This window comes from Galeopterus variegatus, unplaced genomic scaffold, assembly GCF_000696425.1.
Source record: "Galeopterus variegatus unplaced genomic scaffold, G_variegatus-3.0.2 Scaffold155, whole genome shotgun sequence".
NCBI classification, from domain to species: Eukaryota; Metazoa; Chordata; class Mammalia; order Dermoptera; family Cynocephalidae; genus Galeopterus; species Galeopterus variegatus.
This window is the reverse complement of record NW_007726266.1, coordinates 580,351-602,136: the sequence shown is the minus strand read 5'-3', so window position 1 is coordinate 602,136 and position 21,786 is coordinate 580,351. Positions and strand designations below refer to the sequence as shown.

The following is a 21,786-nucleotide window of genomic DNA, read 5'->3' as shown; positions in this document are numbered from 1 at the left end:
TGCCATGGAGGAAGTATATCAACTACACAACAGGCATTGCCTAGTCTGGGACATCCAAAAGGCTTCCCTGAGGAAATGGCATTTTAGTAGAGCATTATAGGCCAAGCTAAGGATATTGATTTCTATCCTGGAAGACTGGGTAGGTGTTGGCACCATTACCCAATATTGAGAATGAGGAGGAAGAACAGGTTTAAGTGGTAAGTAGGGTAGCAGTAGAGTGTAAGGGTGAGTTCAGTTTTGAACATGTTCGGGTCATCCAGGTGGAATTACGTAGTTGGATATTTGAATGTGGAGCTTATAATTCCTATCATTGTTGATATCTTGGCATGTTTCCTTCCAAGCTTTTTCTAATGAACATATTAATTTTTATTTATTTATTTATTTTTTAAAAAGATGACCAGCAAGGGGCTCTTAACCCTTGACTTGGTGTTGTCAGCACCACGCTCTCCCAAGTGAGCTAACCGGCCATCCCTATATAGGGATCCGAACCCATGGCCTTGGTGTTATCAGCACCACAGTCTCCCAAGTGAGCCACAGGCCAGCCCTGACATATTAATTTTTAAAATAAAGTTTAAAAATGATATACTATGCAATTGCCTTTTTTTGAGATTTCACAAATAGCCTTTATAGCTAATCATTTTGTATGAAAGGGGAATTTTAGGAATTAGCTGGAGATAGATATTTGGGAACAACTGGTATAAAGGTAGCAATTGCTGAGTTACCAAAACAAAAATAGATGTTTTCAAATAGGAGATTTGAAAATTTTATAGGAAACCACTAGCTTCTTACCTCTTCCTGATATGTTTGTGTATGTATTTGTTTTTTATTTTTTGTTTTATTTATTTACTTTTTTTGGTGACTGGCCTGTATGGGGATCCAAATCCCTGACCTTGGTGTTATCAGCACCACACTCTAGGAGTAAGCTAATTGGCCAGCCTCCCCCCTTGCTTTTTTTTTTTTTTTTTTTTTGCTGTCTGGTGGATATGGGGATCCAAACCCTTGACCTTGGTGATACCATGTTTTTTAAACTACTGAACGTAGCACAAGATATTTGTTGTTCCCGAATTCAGTTATATGTCTTGTCTAATTATACCCTCATGTACATGATAATGTGTAGTGAAGTTTCTTAGAGTAACTCAGAAAATTTATGATACCAGGTTACCTTTATTTCCCCAGTCCTAGAGTTACACTTAGCTGTTCATCTGCCAACTCAGATTCCCAGGGACCTGAATGAAAAGGCAATAGAGTATAGTGGCATAACTTATAATTTCTTTCAACTATTGCTAGATCCTGGGCAAAAACCATATGTATAACTCATGGAACTATAGTAACTACTTGTTAATTATGAGTTTAGATTGTTTAAAGTAGATGTCAGTATATCAAAAACAGATTTAGGGCCGACCCCGTTGCACACTCGGGAGAGTGTGGCACTGGGAGCGCAGGGCCGCTCCCGCCGCGGGTTTGGATCCTATATGGCAGTGGCCGGTGCGCTCACTGGCTGAGTGTGGTGCGGGCGACACCAAGCCAAGGGTTGCGATCCCCTTACCAGTCACGAAAAAGAAAAAAAAAAAAAAAAAAAACAGATTTAGTGTCACTCTGTGGAGAAGGGTGTATATGCACTTCTGTTGAGTGGCAAGTACTTACGTGTCTGTGGTTATCTGGAGGCTGGAGTGTGGACTGGAACAGATCCTTGGATGTTTCTGTTTCACCAGGTCCAGGTAGGAGAGGAGCTCAGGTTTCTGTATTTAACAGAGTTCCCTCTGTGGTTCCAAAGAGTAGCCAGGTTTGGTAACAATAATCTGGAAAACGTTTTTAGTCTCCTATTAGTAAACTGAAGATGATAATTAGTCATGTTTTCATTGGAGGTTTGATTAAGGGAAACTAGATGAAATTTATGAAAAGCTAATATGTAACTAGTACAATTAAGAACTTTGAAAAATGAGTCATATGGGACTGTTTATAAAGAATTTTTAATGACCCTAAAAATGTTCTGGATCTAGAAGTGGGGGGGGGCGGGGAACAAGATGCCAAATTGCTTATCATTCCAGCTTATTTTCACCTATTTATTTATTTATGTATTTATTTGTTTATTTATTTTGGAGGCTGGCTAGCACAGGGGTAGTTTTTTTTAAAGCCATATATTTTCATAGAAAACACTAGAAGGCAATATACAAAAATATGAATAGTGGGAAAAAGCGGGGGGAGGGCAAAAATGTGAATAGTGGTTATACTCTTCTGGGAGCATGGGTGATTTTACTTATTTTCTATATTTTCTGTAATTGTCAAGAATTACCATTAAAATCAGGAAATAGTTTTCAGTAATTAAAACATTTTAAGATTATGTAGTTAAAACTGTACAAGCACATTACAACTAAACTAGATGAAGGCTGGCCAGATGCTCAGTTGGTTAGAGCCCAGTGTTATAACACCAAAGTCAAGGTTTGGATCCATGTGCCAGCCAGCCACCAATAAAATAAAAAGTGAAACAACTAAACTGAATGAGTGATTTTCAAGAAGGGGATAAACCACGTTTACCCAGGGTAGCCAATCTGGGTTCCTAGGGGGCTTTTCCCAACTCCAGGAGAGGCTTCCAAACCCAGTGAGAATTAATGCCATAGTGAGACACAGAACTGATGACAGGGAATGTGTCATATCTGTCAGGTGTTTTGGGGTGCAAGAAAAGTAGGTGAAGAACCATTGCATTCAAGGTAACGTGGTAGAATAAGAAAGAGTGGAGACCTTGGAGTCAGATAGACTACAACTGAATCTGGCTGTGCTGCATGTTATCTCTGTGACCTTAGACAAAGCATCTATCTTTTCAGAGCTTATTTCCCAATCTTTACACTGAAGAGGATGATAGTGTGCCTAGTATGGCTGAGAGGATTAAGGAAAATAATTTCTGTAAAGTGTCTAGAACAGTGCTGCATATTAGACCCACGTTAAATGTTAGCACCCTTTCCCTTTTGCTTCCTCAATAGAAAATCTGGAAAATAAAGAACAGCAGTCACCTACATGTCCACCTAACATTCAATTGAGTATTATAGTTTTAGGATATTTCTCTCTGTTCCTTTATTAGCTATATTCATGAAGTGTTTGATATTTTGAAACTGTTTTCCTCTTGTTAGCAAGATATCATAAGCAGTCTTCTTTATTGTTCCGCAGCCTCTCTGACCAGCATCTCTAGTGGTGGCATTGAGTAAATATGACCTGTCACTCCCTGAACCAGCCAGCCACCAAAAAACAAACAAACAAACAAAAATAGAGTAAATGTGGCCTGATTTATTCGACTTCTCCGTTGATGGGCACTTAGGTCATTTCCAAGTTTCACTGTTTTAAATGCAATTGAACATCTGACTACTAATAATTTGGATTATTTGGAATGATCCAAATATTTTGGATGATTATTCTTAGAAAAATTGTTATGGCTTAAGCTAGACCTTCATGACTGAGGGTTATTAAATTTAAGAAATTATTACTGTACCACTAAACATTAATATTTACTGATGTGGAATGACTTCTCATTTATATTGTTAAGTGAAAAAAGCATAGAACAAATGCTTATGGATGTGCTTTTAATACATAGACTATCTCCCAGAAGGTACAAAAGAAACTGGCTCAGACCGTTGCCTCTGGGAAAGAGAACTGAGGGGGACAGGAAGAACAGGGTGAGAAAAAGCCTTGTTTTTTATTATATACCCTCTTTTTCTACCTGAATTTTTGGTCATGTACTTTTTACCAATATTTTTGGTGGGGAGTGCTGCCGGCCAGTGCAGCGATCAAACCCTGGACCTTGGTGTTATCAGCACTACACTCTAACCAACTGAACTAACCGGCCAGCCCATGTTTTACCAATTTTAAAAAGAATACAAATATTTTTTTATTTTGATATAATTTCCCATTTTCAGAAAAGGTACAAGAATAGTAAGAAGCATTCATGGGTGGCTTCCTTTCACCCAGATTCCCTGATACTAACATTTTTTAAATAGATTTTTTTTTAATACAAAAAAAAATATATTTTTTAAAGTATGGGTTCCAGCAGAGATAGGCAAGTCAGGAACTGTTATGCCCTTTTTGCTTATGAGGAAATAGAAACTCAGACAGGTTAAACAACTTGTCCACCAGTAAGTTAGTAGTGGCAGGGTTGGGCCATACCCCAGGTGCTGTGACAACTTAGCTATTGTTAACGTAGTGGTGATTTATATTATCTCAGTCCAGTTTTGAAAGAAAAGGTAAAAGTGACAGGCTTGTCAGGATTAGATTGAATCCAATTGAATTGGATTCCTCAATTAAGGTTATTTCTCTTTTTTAAGATTCATCTTTACCTCAGGTAATTTCTGGATTTCAAAAAATTCTGAGTAACCATTGTCTTGATCAGGACAGTAGACAAAATTTGAACGACCCAGTCTGATATCTCAAATACGCGTGACCTGTTCCGCTTACCAGACTTGCCCCTGGAAGGCTCTTGGCCTCCTCCTGCCAGCACAGGTAGCCAGGGGTAATTTATAAGCATAATTCCTGCATCACCCCCCATTTTTTCTGAGGTAAAATATCTCTTGGGGTTAAGGGAAAGAGGATTTATAAAATTGTATTTTGAAAACTCAAGTTAAAATGGTGCTGTAAAATCATACTTTCTCTCCATTAGGGGGCACCATTTCCTCACATTTTCTCATGTCTGTCAGAAAAGGTCCATTTGTTTTAATTGTCATTATCTTAAAAAAAAAAAAAAAAAAACCAGAAAACCCTTTATTATAATATAATAGAAGTGCATAGTCAATATAGAGTAATTATTATTATTATTATTTTTTGTCTTTTTTGTGACCACCACGCTCAGCCAGTGAGCACATCAGCCATTCCTATATAGGATCCGAACCCGCAGCGGAAGCGTCTCTTCGCTCCCAGCGCCGCACTCTCCCGAGTGCGCCACAGGCTCGGCCCAATATAGAGTAATTAGAAAATAATCAGGCAAAAAGAAGAAAATTTTGAAATCTTTTCTTAGATTAAAACTACAGACTTTTTTCTAAAAGATCTATATACTTTAAATTTTGTTATTGGAATATAACAACATAGAGGAGTACACAGATTTTATGTGTACAACTTGATGAATTTTCACAAAAAAAATACAGCCACATAACCACCACTCAGGTCAAGAAATAAAACATCTTCAGAAGGCCTTTCTTGCCTCCTCATAGTCACTACCTCCCCTAGAGATAACCACTATGCTGGCGTCTAACATGAGAGAATAGTTTCAACTTTCTTGAACTGTGCATATGAGTGGTATCATACAGTATTTATTCTTCTTTCTGGCTTTTTCATGTTATGTTAGTAAGATTTTTCCATGTCGTTGTGTGTTGTAATTGTTTCTTTTCTTTTTTGAGGGCAACTGGCCGGAATGGGGATCCAAACCCTTGATCTTGGTGTTATAACACTGTGCTCTAACTAGCCGAGCTAACCAACCAGCCTATTTTCATTGCTATATTTCGTCGTATGAATTTGTCACAATCCTATATACCAGGGCTATATACCAGGGGTCTGCAAACTTTCTGTAAAGGTCCAGACCGTAAATATTTCAGGCTTTGTGGGCCATATGTGTGTCTGGCACAACTACCCAACTCTGCTATTATAGCTTAAAAGCAGCCGTAGACAATATGTAAGTGAATGGGCATGGCTGTGTTCCAATAAAACTTTATTTACAAAAAATAGGTGCTGGGCTGGATTTAGCAGTAGTTGCCAACTACTACTTTACTTTAAAAAAAAAAGTAAAGTAAAAAAAAAATCATGCTGTGTGATTAACTTTTTTGAGATTTCATAAATAGCCATGATAGCTCATCTTTTCCCTGTGAAAGAAGAATTCCAGGAAGTAAAATAACAGCTGGGCATTCTTCCTTCTTTATTGTAGTCTCTGGCAAACATAGACGAAGTCGTGAACAAAATTAGACTGAAAATAAGGTAAGTAACACCATATGATTGTTAATAATTAATGAAAAGTATGTTGTTAATTTAGTTAATCACATTCTGGATTATACTTTTCTGTGACAGCCCTGAAATCTCAAGTTTGTTGTAGATGGTAATTTTTAAAAAAATAATTCTTTTATCTGGGTTTCCATATGAATCTTGTGGTAAGGAACTTGATTCTTTGGCTAGTCTTCAATTATTCATAAAAAAGGAAGAAAGCTGTAATAGTCTGTTCAAAATAGTTCACTATAAAAGGAGGCAAATGCTTTTCTACTATATTTTTAATGGTTTTATTTCCCTAGCAGATTTACTTTTTTTTTGTATTCCCAAAGCTTAAATATAGAGATGGGCTTTTATGTGTATCACTTGGCACATACCAGTTAATAGTGTCAGATCTGCTGGTTGGCCTGGATGATGGCCCTGGATTAAACATTGTGATTAATCCAGGCATGTGATTGTCCTAGATGATCATCAGGTGTCCTTCCTGCCCAGTAACTTTGTTCTGGTTTATCCATGTCTAGATATTCAGTTTTGACACATGGCCTGCACTCGATAAATGTCTGTTCATTATATAAATAGGTTGATGTCATTACCTCGAATATAGGTTGGTCGGTTTGTTTGTTTTTAAGTTTTGGTAAGGAAAATTGTTTATTTTGAGTCCAGGAGATGATTTTTTTTCCCCTATGACCTCTTCCCCAAGAATGTATTGTTTCATTGGTGCCTTAGGAAGTTCAAAGAAACATCCTTATTGTTTTGTTGGATTTTTAGCTATAACAATTTTAGTAGAGACTACTAAGTTCTTCAGAGTTTTGCACAGAAAATGCAAATTCCCTGATGATCCAAAAATCACTTGTGAACTAGTTATTTTCTGCTTTCTCTGGGTGAGGTGCCAATATATGGCCCCTGTTGAGCCACCGGAGAAAGAGGAGCTGGAAGCTATTGATCTGTGTCATACACAGAGTGCATGATCGGGGCCCAGAGGATGAAGCACTGATTTCATCTATTTGTCCCTTTTAAAGTTACTGAGGAAGAGATTTTGTATGGGGTAATTTGAATTCTCTGGCTTGTTCCTGTAAAGTTTCAGCAATTTTGTCATTTCTGATTTACTCCATGAAAAATACTAAAAGTTTTATTGGTCCTTTTGGACAGCTCTGAATATTAAGTGAAAAGAGCTTTTTATTTTAAACAAAGACAACTCGTCAGTCTACCTGGGCTTCGTTTCTTGCCCTACTGTTGCTGCCCCCTGTTCCTTATATCATTCTCATTTGTTTGGTTTTCCTGGACAAGTAGGTGTAATCTATAGAAGCTAATGGATAGATTACTAACTTTTTTTTTCTTTGGGTCAACCTAGAGTAGAGATTATTTGAATGATTTGTATTCTTTAACTTTTTTGCTAGGAGACTAGATGACAATATTCGAACTGTTGTGAGAGGTCAAACCAATGTGGGGCAGGACGGAAGGCAGGTAAGTAACTTATTCCTCCATATCAATTATGCTCCCCCGATTTCTTCAAGACCCAACAACCAAGTGAACAAAATGTTGATCTGCCTTTTTGCAGAGCACTTCCTTGATTTGTCTCATATACAGCAGGAAAAATACATGACTTCTCCCCCTCCCTCCCACCGTGTAGCAGGGGTAGGCTGCCCAGGCCAGCCATGAGCTCTCACTCAGTGTCCCTTGGACCAGGGTCATATATGGTAGCACAACTTACCCAGAGCCAGGGGCCTGTAGACTGAAATGAGAAGACTGAAGTTTCCTCTTCTTCCCCGTTAGTGTCAGATGTCACTTGTACTCACTTTATTTTGTGTTCTGTGGCTAAATAAGATCGCTGCTTTTGTCTGTCAGCTAGGTTATTGGGGTTTGGATATTACTTTGTTGCTGCAAAAGATAATAACCTGACATAGCTACAATTCATCATACCTAGCTTTGCCCGCAAACAGGTACCCATCGGTCCATTTAAAAGTTTTACAGTTCTTTTTGGATCTAGCTAAGGAAGGTAGTTGGAGGGGAATAAAGGGGAAAAAAAGTATGTGGGGAGGAGATATTCTTTGATGGTTGAGGGGCCAGATGTTATCTATTAACCATTTTCCCTTTTTTTTTTTGACTGGTAAGGGGATCACAACCCTCGGCACGGTATGGTCCGCACCATGCTCAGCCAGCGAGTGCACCAGCCATCCCTATATAGGATCCGAACCCACGGCCTCGGCGCTACCAGCGCCACACTCTCTGAGTGAGCCAAGGGGCCGGCCTGACCATTTTCCTTTTTATTTGGATTCTGCTCTTCTGTTAGGCATCATATATCAGAAATTGCTATGATAACAGAAATGCTAAGCATGCATTTTCTAGTCTTTCTCTTTTGCAGTTTTTTTGTTTGTTTGTTTTTCTTTTTTTGTTTGGCGGCTGGCCGGTATGGGGATCCCAGCCCTTGACCTTTGTGTTATCAGCACCACGCTCTAATGAGTGAGCCAACCGGCCAGCCCCTTGTTCCTCCCTTTTCAATACTAATTCAATTAGACTAGGAGTGCACCTTTATAATAGCTTCAATTCTGTTATTTGTCCTCTTTGACATGTTTTAGTACAGCTAATTTCTAAAAATGTTCACTATGGCTGCCCAGATTTGGGGTGGGGAGAGAATATAATCCTATGTTGAAATTTCCTGATCTCTGATATTCCTGTTTCCTCTGCTAGTAGCTCAGAGGTGTTACGAATCTCTTTCTTTTACATTTTTAGTTTTATTTATCTCTATATTTTTCCTACATTTTATGACTTTCTTCTTCCTCTTTAATAGTCAGCTTTCACTGGCCTATTTGTAGGTAGTCTCCCTTTATCCTTGTTGTCATCATCAGTATTTGCTTATAGACTTTTTTTTCCTGAAATTTATATTAGTTCCTGGACTCTTCCATGGTCCTTAGTCATTGTTGCTTTGTTTTTGTCCATTGAGGTGTCTCCTATGAAGCCCTGCTTCTCTGGTAGATGAGACCCTTGTCAGTGGGGCCTTTAGAGGTAATAAAGAATAATAGGACAGCCTGTAGACATTCCAGCCTCATTCTGCTGATTAATTTTTGCAGTGTATATCTGGTCATGTCATCTGCCTCTTCAGAAACATCAGGGGCTTCTGGCTACCAAATGAAATCCTTGTTCCTTTGCTTGGCATTCGATGCTTTGGTCTACATTTCTGATTTTGTCTCCTGTTGTATTCTATCCATACCAAAGACTTAGTGCTCTATAAGCATGCCCTGTGCTCTCTGGGCTTACTTACTTCTTTGTGTCTGAAGTGCTTTTTCTCCTCTTTCTTTCAGTAGCTACATTTCCAAATCTTACCAATCTAAGGGTAAGCTCAAATACTACTACTTTTATGATATTTTCTGTTGCCTCATCTGGATATACCAAAGGAATCAGAATTTTAGTACTAGAAAGGTCTTGAAACTTGATTATTTGGTCTGTGTGAAATTGTTTATTAATTGCAAATAAACAGAAGCCCTTTACCATAAAAATATCATGGTCAGTGTGTGAGTGTTCCTTTAAAGTGGCTTAATAGATATGAAGTAAAAATAAAAATTGCAGACCAGTGTAACAAGGTTTTAGCCCTATTTCAAGCCATCATTTTTGTTCCTACCCTGGCCTTTCTTTTCTTGCTTTCTATTTTAACTTACCTTGTATTTTATTTATCTTTTACTCAAGTCCCTTTTGGTACAAGGCAGGGAATCAAATAATGTCAAAATCTAAAACTAAATAAATAAAGTGGTTTGAAAATTGATTTGTGCATGAATAGTCTGAATTTACTACTATTTGGAATAATAACACTTCTGGTTAGTGTGATTCAGACTACATTTAGAATGGCTCACTGGAAGCCTTAAAGTATTTAGGAGAGTCTCTGGTATTTAAAATTCCAAGAAGCCTGGCTGGTTAGCTCCGTTGGTTAGAGCATGGTATTATAACACCAGGGTCAAGAGTTCGGATCCCTGTACCAGCCAGCTGCCAAAAAAATAAATAAATAAAATTCCAAGAATGTGAAAGTAAGTGAATGATTCATCAGGACTTTTTGTTGGGTCATGCTGTGTAGTCATATATCTTTTAGTTATTTACGTTATAACCTGGGAGTTACAATAGCAGTATTGGAGAGGCAGGCCCAGAATTAGACAGCCTGCAGAAATGTTGGCATTCCCCACCTTCACATATTAATAGGTTACAGGTTGCTGCAGCAGAGCAGGTCATATTTCAGAGAGCAAGACCACATTTTCAAGAATGTTTAGATAGCATTTCAGTCTGTGATGGAATTTTGTATTCGTCTCCTTAGAATCCAGACAGAAAGGAAGCCCAGAAGAAATAATTGCTTTTCCTGTCATCCCCTCCATCTGTCTTTTCCAACAGTTTGTAAGGCAAGCTGAAGCAGAGGCTTTTTTTCCCCCCAGGGTGCTTTTGGGTCCTCCCGTCTTTGTCACCTCCTAGGGATGAAGATCTTACTCTCCAACCCTGGCTGGCTGGTAGTTTGCTAAAGGGAGTCTCTATTTGACTGGCACAGACTTGGGAGAATTATGGATGTTCCAAAATATTGAATTTTATAGGTCAAGAGGCCCCACGTTCCTCTCTTCCCTGGAACAGAGGAAAAGTTTGTTTTTAGCACTTGTTTCCTAAGCTTCTGAGGAACACTCAGGAGGAGAGCAGCAACATGGACAAAAGAAAGTTTTCCTTTTATAAGTGTAATCTTGATTGTGTTCAGCCAGCACAGTGTGCTTTTTGATCTGTGTAAATAAGGGCAAAATATTTACTTTACATTCTTAAAAGACATTTTAGCAGAAAAAGGAGGGGATGATTTAGAAATTAAAGACATACTGAGGCCATTTCTTTAGTTTCATGATATTTCTGAAATACTAGCTGCTGGATTAGCACTCTGCTAAACTTTTTTTTTTTTTTTTTTTTAAAGATGACCGGTAAGGGGATCTTAACCCTTGACTTGCTGTTGTCAGCACCACGCTAACCCAGTGAGTAAACTGGCCATCCCTGTATCGAACTCGTGGCCTTGCTGTTATCAGCACCACACTCTCCCGAGTGAGCCACGGGCCGGCCCCTTATTACAGTTTCTGATTTTTAAAGTGGATATTATATTCTCTTCTAAGTCTTCCTTTTTCTAGGCTAGCCATTCTTAGTTTCCTTTTTTTGGTGGGGGTGTCGGGGGGTGGCTGGCCAGTATGGGGATCTAAACCCTTGACCATTCTTAGTTTCTTTAACTTTAAAATGTAATTTCCAGACCCTTATCATCCTGGTTGCAGAGCTCTTGATAGCAGTTTGTCAGCATCCCTCTTAAAATGAGATTCCCAGGAGTAGACATATGTGAATATATATGAGACAATTTAGCTCATTTTCTAGACTGGGGTCATTAACTTGGAAACTGGTAGTTCAGAGGGTCTGTCAACTCCCTGAAATTAATTGTAAATTTTTGTATGGATAGACATATTTCTGGACTCATTGATTTTTCTAGATTCTCTAAAGAGTCTGTGACTTTTCAAAAGTTAAAGGCCACTGGTTTAGGCACTATTCTTCCATTACCTCGGATTTGGTGAAATTTTTGGCAACCATATCATGCTGTTGGCTTCTTTTGAATTGGCAGTCACCTGGATCAAGAGTTGCAGACAGATGCCAATAGAGTCAAGAAAGTAATCTAAATGGCTTATGAAGGCTAATTTGCATCCATATACATCCCTTAGGGAGTGAATGCTCTGCCTAATGGGGACAGCCACAAATCAATTCTAACCAATTGTTATGTCTAAGTGCAGACCTGGAGTTGTCAGATCTATCAGTTTTTCAAGAGAAGCCGGAAATCCGGATTTTTATGCAGACTCTCTGAATTTTTAAATGTTGGCTTAGTGTTTTTCACAAACACTGCAAAGGCCAACCAAAACATATCTGTGGGCCAACAGTTTGCAGTACTGCCCCAGGTTTTTTTTTCATATGAACTTCATTTAAACTTTTTCCTCCTCTATTTGTATAAGAGAGTCTTTGAAATTGAAAGGAAAACACGCGAGACCCGAGCTAACAGTTCGCCAGAGAAGTTCCACTTTATTCAAGGACTGCGCGTATATTTATAGGGAGCTGCGTTCTGGGTTTGGATAGGGGTGGAGGGGGCAGTAGCTGATTGGACAGGGCTGGGCAGGAAGTGAGCCTTGACTTGTGACTGGTTGAGGTTTGGCGCCAGCGGGCTTTTACTGCCGAGAAGAACCCGGAAGGGCGCCATATTGCCAGGGAGTACCTTCCCCCTCCCCCTCCGCTTGAGTGCCCACGGTATCCCTACAGAAATTAAGTGCCCAACTTTATGGTTTCATCTTGCTTGGTTTGTTTGATTGTTCCAGACTGTCAAGACCTTTTGGAATCTTGATGACCTCCCTATTCTATCAGTGGCAGATTCGACAGAGATGTCTTCTATGTCTTCATTCAAATTGTAGATGAAAAGGTGGAACAGGGTGGGTTCAGAGCCATGTGGCATGCCATTAGAGACTTTCTGTTCTCTTCCTCATCCTCACTTTAGTACAAAGTGCCAAACCCAGAAAACAAAGGATTTCTACCTGTCCTCGGGTCTTGTCCAGGGCCATGTTTCTTAATCTTTCCATGTCTGAGTTTCCCGAGAAAAGGAGGCTAATCATTGCCTTCTTCACTTTTCATAGAAATATAAAGATTTATTAACTAAATCAGCAAAGCATGTTGCCTTCCACAGAAAAAGTGTTCCTGCTTTTCATCTTCAAAATTAGCATATCATCTAATTCAAGTATTAGGACAAAAATAATTGTGCTCTCCATCTGAACTAGGTAGAAGGTGGGACTTTGCAGCATGGTGTTGATTGTAATTATGTGGGTTTATGAATTTGTCATTGTCAGCTCACTAGCAGGAGGGTTTGTGTTCTTATTCTCCATCATTTTACATTTATCCTTTCTCTCATCCTCCTTTGGGAGGAAAATGAAGCCCATTGCTTGGTGAAATTAGAAGAAAATAAATGGCATTGGTATTAAAGAGACCATAAATCATTTGGGAAAAAAATGGCAACTGCCAATTGCTTTCTTCTGCTAAAACATATTAGATCTAAATTAATCGAATGGCTGGCCAGTTAGCTTAGTCTGGTAGAGCTCAGTGTTATAACACCAAGGCCAAGGGTTTGGATCCCCTTGCTGGCCACCCACTCCCCTAAAATAAAAATAAATAAAAAAATAAAGTAAGTGAGCTTTTAAGGTATAGGCTCAAATTTTCCTGTTAGTGACTGAGAATGGTTGGACATTTTTTGTCTATTTTTTTGTATTACACTTTTCAGAATGTCTGCCAACAACACTAAACTTCAGAAATTGCTAAGGTCTGGGCATGACCCAAGAGCACAGAAAGCACTGATTTGTGGGGCAGGCCTGGAGACAGGTTGTAGCTCAGCTCAGCCTATCATATGGGCCTAGTGTCCCTAATTTTGACTAGGGCTCTCTACCATTCCCCAGCCAGGATTTCTTAACATCTGGTGCAGAGGTGAAGGTTAACTTGCCTTTACTTGACAAGTTGGATCCAAGTGAATGTTCAGTTTTGCCTTCTTGTAGAGGATTTTGACCATAGCTTATGCAAGGATTCATAAAATGTTCATTAATATTCATAAAATTTTCATTATAATGGTTAGCATTATAGTGTGACTGGGTTTAGTTTGACCACCATGCTTCATCACGTTTATTGCACATGAGCCTTGATAGTGCTTTTTGGGCAGAGAGAGATGCCTGCTGCATATTTGGAACCTTTTGCCACTTGCCCTCTAAAATCCTTCTTTTTTTTTTTTTGTCCTTTTTGAGACCGGCCGCACCGCGCTCAGCCAGTGAGTGCTGTGAGCGCACCGGTCATCCCTATATAGGATCCGAACCCGTGGTGGGAGCACTGCCGCGCTCCCAGCGCTGCACTCTCCCGAGTGCGCCACGGGCTCGGCCCTAAAATCCTTCATTTTTAAACAGCCTGTAAGGAATCCAAAACAGCTATCTTCTGTCTCCTCTATGTGCAATGAAGGACTGAGCATTTTATTTGACTTCTGTAAGGACTGGAGTAATTGGGCATTGTCCATAATGTAACATTGTATGGCGGCTTGGTCAAGTGAAAATAAACTTGAGCTTTGAATTTAAATTTTGGCTCTGCTATTACTATCTGTGTGACCTTGGACAAGTTACTTAACTTCTCTGAGCCTCAGGTTCTTCATTTGTGACATGGAGAAAATAATACCTACTTCGGGGTGGTGGGGATTAGAGTTAATGAATTTTAATACACATAGCATGATGTTGGGCTCAATTGTGCTTAGTAAATGGCAGTAATGCTGCTGCTGCTGTATGATAGAACCCATTGGAATATCAGTGTGCCTAACTTTATGCGTCCAGGCATTTGTCAAGTTCCTGTGGCTTTTCCAACAGCTCCACTCCTTTCCATCCCTACTTACCTGCTTTAGAGCAACTCCGGGTTTACTTGCTCTGAATTATTAGAGCCTCCTTACTGCCCTCAGTATGCTGTTCTCTGTGAATGAAAATTGTAGCACAGCTTACCTGTTGCATCAAAGGTGGTGAAAGGCTAGTTTACTTGTCCTGTCCTTAAGACCTGCATTAGACATTTGCCAGGGAATGAGGTGCACATCACTCCAAAGTTGGGGAAGGTAAATATTCCACACGAGGACAGTATGTTTGTTTGTTTTTGAAATTTGAGAGTGCAGATAATTTTAATATTTTTTCCATATCCAGTTTTTATAATTTCCAAATTGTTCTTAATAAATACATACCATTTTAAAAGGAAAAGTATTTTTAGATGCCGTATTCTTATCAACAGAGTGAACTGATACCTGGGTAGCAAAGGAGCCTTCACGGCCTATTCAACACTGGTTTCCAGACACATCAGGCCCGTGGATGGTGCGCTGGTCTTACCTTGTTGGCTCTCAAAGCTCACCCTTCCCCACTCAAGCTATTTGTATTGGTTACATCTGACTTTTTATTTCTTTTGTCTCTCATCCCACCTCCAAAACAAGGCAGTTTTTACCCTGAGATTATCAAGCCTTCTCTGTTTATGTCGGTATTGGGGTCTGTCTTCTTTTATTACTCTTTCCTTGAGAAATGGGTTAAGACATAATAAATTAGGAAAATAGGCCCTCGCACACCATACTGATAGGAGTGGAAATTAGTGCAGTACCCATTCTTTGTCAGATATGTGTTTTGCATACATTTTCTGCCAGTCCTCTGTGGTTTGTTTTTTTACTTTCTTAACAGAGTGTCTTGATGGATGGATGAGTTTTTAAATTTTGATGAAGTACAGTTTATCAATTAATTTTCTTTTATGACCTGTGCTTTGGTGTCCTGCCTAAAAATCCTGTGTCTAACCCCAGATCACATTTTCTTCTGTGTTTTCTTTTAGAAGTCTTATTGTTGAAATGACAATAATTTTTTTAAAAGATTTATTGCTTTATATCTTATATATATTTCTGTGATACTTTTCAAGTTGATTGTTTTATGTAGTTCCATCCTCATTTGTTGAAAACATGATTTTTTTTCTATAATGAATTGTCTTGGCACCTTTGTCAAAAATCAATTGACCATATAGGTGTGAATTTATTTTCTTTTCCACTTCATTGATCTGTATGTTTATCCTTTTGCCAGTACCACAGGCTCTTGACTTATAGCTTTATAAGTCTTGAAATCATGTAGTCTGAGCTTCTAGGATTGTTCTTTTTTGAAATTGTTTTGACTATTTTAATTCCTTTGCCCTTCCATATAAATTTTAGAATCAACTTGTTGGTTTCTTAAAAAAAAATAGCCTCTGGGATTTTGGGATTGCATTGAATCTATAGATCAATTTGGGGCGAATTGACTTATTTACAATATTAAATCTTCCAATCTGTGAACATGGTATATTTCTTCATTTATGTAGGTTTTCAGTTTCTCTTAACAATGTTTTTAGTTTTCAGCATATAAATCTTGCTCATAGACTGGTCGTTTAGTTCAGTAGGTTAGAGCTCAGCTTTGTAACCCCCAAGGTCATGGGTTTGGATCCCCATACTGGCCTGCTGCCAACAAATGAAAATTAAATAAAAAATAAAACTAAAAAAAAAAAATCTTGCTCATATTTTGTTAGATTTATATTAAATGTTATGGGCCGAGCCCACGGCGCACTCGGGAGAGTGTGGTGCTGGGAGCGCAGCAGCGCTCCCGCCGTGGGTTCCGATCCTATACAGGGATGGCCGGTGCGCTCACTGGCTGAGCACGGTGTGGCCGGTCTCAAGAAAAAAAAAGAGAGATATATTAAATGTTATGGTTTTTGGTACTATTGTCCCTCACAGTTATGGAAATATAACTGATTTTTATATTTTGACCTTGTATTCTGCAACTTTGCTGAACTCACTTATTAGTTGTAGGTAGTTTTTGTAGGCTTTGGGTTTTTTTAAGGTAGATAATGATGTCATCTATGAATAAAGATAGTTTTACTTTTTGCCTTATTACTCTTGCAAAGCCTTCCAGTATGATGTGGAATAAAATTAGTGCGAGTAGATAGCCTTGCTTTGTTCCCACAATATGGTTGGATTTAAATCTATCATCTTGGGCTGGCCAGTTAGCTCATTTGGTTAGAGCATGGTGTTATAACACCAAGGTCAAGGGTTTGGATCTCTTACCAACCAGCTGCCAAGGAAAAAAAAAAGATCTGTCATCTTGCTAGTTGTCTTCAGTTTGTTATATTCCTTGTTGTTTTTCTGTTTCTAGCGGTTGTCCTAGGGTTTACAATATACATCTTTAATTTATCACAGTAATATTATCATTAATATCACAGTAATAATATTATATCACTTTATGTGTAATATAAGAACCTTATGATAGCAGACTTCCAGTTCCTTCCTCCCATCGTTTATTCATTCTATTATTGTCATACATCTTGCTATTATTGTCATACATCTTGCTTTTACATTTTTTTTTTTTTTTTGTCTTTTGTCTTTTTCCGTGTCCGGCAACGGATCGCAACCCTCAGTGTTGCCCCCGTACCGGACCGGGGACCGGCAACGGGATTGCAATCCTCGGTGTTGCTCCCACACCTCGCTCAGCCAGTGAGCGGGAACCGGTCTGTATGTGGGATCCGAACCCTCGGGCGGGAGCGCCGCTGCGCTTCCCAAGCGGCGCACTATCCAGTGCGCCACTGGGCCGGCCCTTTACATATATTTTAAACCTCATAATACACTGTTACTATTTTTGCTTTAGACAATTAACTTTTAGGGCAATTAAAAAAAGAAAAAAAACTTTTATATTTGCCTTCATTGTCATCTTTCAAGTTATTTTATTTTTATAAAATAATTTTTTATTATGTATATTTAAGTATGCAACATGATGTTATGGGATACATATAGATAGTAAAATGGTGACTGTCGTACAGCAAATTGACATATCCATCAGTTCACATAATTATTCTATTTCTTTAGATCCAAGCTTTTTTCTGTACCATATTTCTTCTGCCTGATGAACTTCCTTTAATATTTTATAGTGCAGGTCTACTGGCAGTGAGCTTTGAGTTTTTGTTTGCTTGTAAAGTTTTTATTTTGCCTTTATTTTTTTTATTTTTTATTTTATTTTTTGTCTTTTGTCTTTTTCCGTGTCCGGCAACGGATCGCAACCCTCAGTGTTGCCCCCGTACCGGACCGGGGACCGGCAACGGGATTGCAACCCTCGGCGTTGCCCCCGCGCCTCGCTCAGCCAGTGAGCGGGAACCGGTCTGTATGTGGGATCCGAACCCTCGGGCGGGAGCGCCGCAGCGCTTCCCAAGCGGCGCACTTATCCAGTGCGCCACCGGGCCGGCCCCTGCCTTTATTTTTTAAAGATATTTTTGCTCAGTATAAAATTCTAGGTTGACAGTTTTTTGTTTTGTTTTTGTTTTTTTCTTTTCTTTTCAGTTCTTTAAAAATGCCAGTCTTTGTCTTCGGACTTGCATTGTTTCTGAGGAAAAGTCTGCAGTTGTTCTTATCTTTATTCTCTATGTAATGTGTCTCACCTCCATGATGGCTGTCTTTAAGATTTTACCTTTCTTTCTCTCATTTTCTTTTCAGCAGTTTTACTATGATGTGTCTAATGTCTGATGTCTTCTTTTTTAAAAAAGTTATCCTGTATGGGGTCTTTGCACTTACTGTATCCATAGTTTGGTGTTTTTCTTTTTTTTTTTAATTCTCAGCTATTATCTCTTCAAATATTTCTGCTCTATTCTCTCTCCTGCTTCTGGAATCTACTTACACATTTGTTAGACTATTTAGTACTGTTCTGCAGCTGTTGGATTCTCTTTTTTTCCCTCTCTTTATGTTTCAGTTTGGGCAATTTCTATTGACCTGTCTTAAAGTTAACTGATTTTTGTTTTTTGTGTTTTTGGCTGTGTCAAGTGTGATGAGTGAGTTGAAGGAATTCTTCAGCTCTGACACTATTTCTTATTTTTAACATTCCCATTTGACTCTTTCTTATAATTTCCAGCTCTCTTCTGCAATTCCTAATCTGTTCACACATGCTGAATACCTTTTCTACTAGATTCTCTAGTATATTATTCATCATTATTTTTAAATCTCCTCCTCTACATCCTATGTAATAGTTCTAACAAGTGGCTTTTCTTTGAGACTGGTTCTGTTAGTTGCTTTGTCTCTTGTTTCTCCTTTCCTTCCTTCCTTCTTTCCTTCCTTCCTTCCTGGTATGTGTATGTGTCTTATAATTTTTTATTGAATGTTAGGTATTTTGTGTAGAATGCCCCCAGATTTTCTCAGGAGCATCCAGTAGAGGTCTTGGGAAAGAATCTGAGAGTGGGTGCCAACTGCCCTGTGTGGGCAAATAGATTTTCATTCATTTTTTTTCTCAAGAGGTTTCATACTTTGATGCTGTAATAGTTTTTGCAGCTCCCAGGAGTTTTATACTCTTTCAGTAGCCCACACTTGGCCTTCAGTAATTTTTAAAAAATGTTAGTTGATTCCTTCTTACCTGTTTATATGGCATCCCTGTCTTCCTTTTATGCTGTACCCCATGTAAGACCATCCTTGTGTCCTGTCTTTCCTGGGGAACCATGTCTCTTCTTGGATTTCAGGATACTTGGTTGTCTTTAGCTCTCTGATCGGTTCAAGAAATGTTGTGATTTTAGTTTATTTTTTCCTCATTGTTAGTATAAGAGCAACACTCTTTCCAGCTTTCTGCACCCTAGGCAGACCAATGGATTTTAGTTTAGTGTAACATGACAAGCTCATTAATAAGTTTCCAACTTCTACATTGAAACTAATTTTTCAGTATCTACTACTTTTCAAGTTTGGTGTAGTTTAAAAAAGAATCATTGACAAATACCTGGAAAGGGTTGCTATGGTCTGAATGTTGGTGTCTCCCCAGTATTTGTAAATTGGAACTTAATCCCCAATGTGATAGTATTAAGAGGCAGGGACTTTGGGAGGTGACACAGAGCCCTCATGCATGGGATGAGTGCCCTCATAAAAGAGCTTTTTGAGGGAACCTGTTTGCCTCCTCCTCCATGTGAGGTGCCATCTATGAAGAAAGGGCCCTCACTAAATACCAAATCTGCTAGCACCTTGATCTTATACTTCCCAGCCTCCAGAACTGTTAGCAGACTTTGGTGTTATCAGCGCCACATTCTAACCAGTTGAGTTAACTGGCCACCCTAGAAATTACCCAGTTTTTAAGGTATTTTGTTATAGCAGCCTGAACTGACTAAGACAAGTGCATTCAAATAATTTTTCCTTTTTCTAACTACAAATCTCTGTGAAGCCAGATTTTGTAAATATTTTCAATCAGAACAACATATCACAACAGATTCAATACAGAAGCATATATAAGAGTCCAGCTGGTGTCTATTAGAGGAGACACTAAAGATACTTGCAAAGACAGAAACAGTACCACTCTTCCCCAGGAATTTGTTTTGTTTGGGGGAAATATAGTTTGGTTTTTTTTTTTTGTCTTTTTTTATCTTTTTCCGTGTCCGGCAACGGATCGCAACCCTCAGTGTTGCCCCCGCACCGGACCGGGGACCGGCAACGGGACTGCAACCCTCGGTGCTGCTCCCGCGCCTCGCTCAGCCAGTTAGCAGGAACCGGTCTGTACGTGGGATCCGAACCCTCGGGCGGGAGTGCCGCTGCGCTTCCCAAGCAGCGCACTATCCAGTGCGCCACCGGGCCGGCCCAAATATAGTTATTTTTTATAAAAACATATTTATATTAACATGTAATGGATTTATTACTTTTATTTTAAGTGGACTAATAGATACATATTTTTTAAACTTCCCAGTTTTAATTTCCAGCATTGGTATATATAGGTAGATATAATCCACATAAACTGTTTTCAGTAATTTCCAAGACTATAAAGAGATCCTGAGATCAAAAAGTTTTAGAAATTCTCTTTCTGAATAATGTTTCAGTGTTAAGTAAGAGTGGGGATGGCAGACAATTTGTTCTTGATTTTAATGATAGCAACTCTAGTTAGCATATTTGTTCATTTGCTCACTCAGTACATATTTAGTGAGTGCCTTCTGCATGCTAGGCACTATTATAGGCATTGGGAATAATGCACTGAACAAAGCAAAGACCCTTTTCTCCTAGAGCTACACTAAGTGTGATGTTGTCTTGTTTCCAGAATTTTTGACTGTTAAGGATTTTTTTTTTTTTTAAGACGACCAGTAAGAGGATCTTAACTCTTGACTTGGTGTTGTCAGCACCACGCTCTCCCAAGTGAGCTAACTGGCCATCCCTATATAGGGATCCGAACCCATGGCCTTGGTGTTATAAGCACCGCACTCTCCCAAGTGAGCCACAGGCCAGCCCTATAATTTTCTTCTTTTGATGATGTTGTTGTTAGGTTGCGTATCAGATTTTGTCAGCTTTATAAAACAAGTTGGGAAGGTTTTCATTTTTTGCTATGCACCGAGACCATTTAAACAATATAAAAAATTATACCCCAAAAGTTTTGAAGCAATTTACCTATAAAATTATCAAGGCCTAGTGCCTTTTGGGGGATTTGTTCTTTGTCAGCCTTTTCTGTTACTTCTATAATTATATTTACATCTTCCACTTCTTGAGTTGATTTTTGTAAGTATAGAGTATTGAAAATAATTTCACTCAGATGTTTAAAGTTTATTCATTCTTTCCAAATCTCTGTTTATGTTCTCTTTCCATTCTTAATGTTGTATTTCCTCTTTTCTTCCCCTTAGATTAAACAAGCCAGAATTTTTTAAGGCTTTTTCAAAGGCCTTGCTCTTAGATTTATTTATTAATTCTATTCTTTTCCTTTTTCAATTCATTACTTTATACCTTTGTCTTTATTACTTCTTTTGTTTTTGTCTTCTTTAAGTTTCTTTTAATTCTTTGTTGTGTAAGAATAAGAATATTTAAAGGTATGACTTATCCTTGAATACCACTTTGACCACATGTCCTGAGTGTTAAAATCTATTTTTATTGTTGTTATTTTTCTAAATACTCTTTGAATACAGTTTTTATTTCACTTAAGAACAAAGAGTTAAGAGGTTTTTGTTTCTGTTTTTCTTTTTTTTTTTTTTTGCAAGTAGTTTGATGTATTTGATGATCCTTTTTCAAATTTTTAAAAATTTTATTTAGTAAATATGACTTTTTTTGCTTTTTTATATTGCTACATTTTTAACAACTTTATTGAGTTCTAATTCATGTACAATATAACTTATCTGTTTAAAATATACTATTGAATGGTTTTTGATACATTACATTAGTTTTTTAATTGTGTAAAATATATGTAATATAAATTTATTATTTTATCCTTTTTTTTTTTTTTTTTTTTTTTTTAAAAATGACCGGAAAGGGGTTTTTAACCCTTTATT

The 21,786-nt window shown here is 38.3% G+C and overlaps 1 protein-coding gene across 1 annotated transcript in view; it reads left to right on the top strand.

The window, feature by feature from the left end:
- VPS53 (vacuolar protein sorting 53 homolog (S. cerevisiae)) overlaps positions 1 to 21,786 on the top strand; it is a 152,614-nt gene that overhangs the window by 5,304 nt on the left and 125,524 nt on the right. Inside the window, exons 3-4 of the mRNA XM_008592999.1 lie at positions 5,897 to 5,946; positions 7,350 to 7,416. Coding sequence (XP_008591221.1) covers positions 5,897 to 5,946; positions 7,350 to 7,416 — 117 coding nt within the window. The remainder of the gene's footprint in view (positions 1 to 5,896; positions 5,947 to 7,349; positions 7,417 to 21,786) is intronic.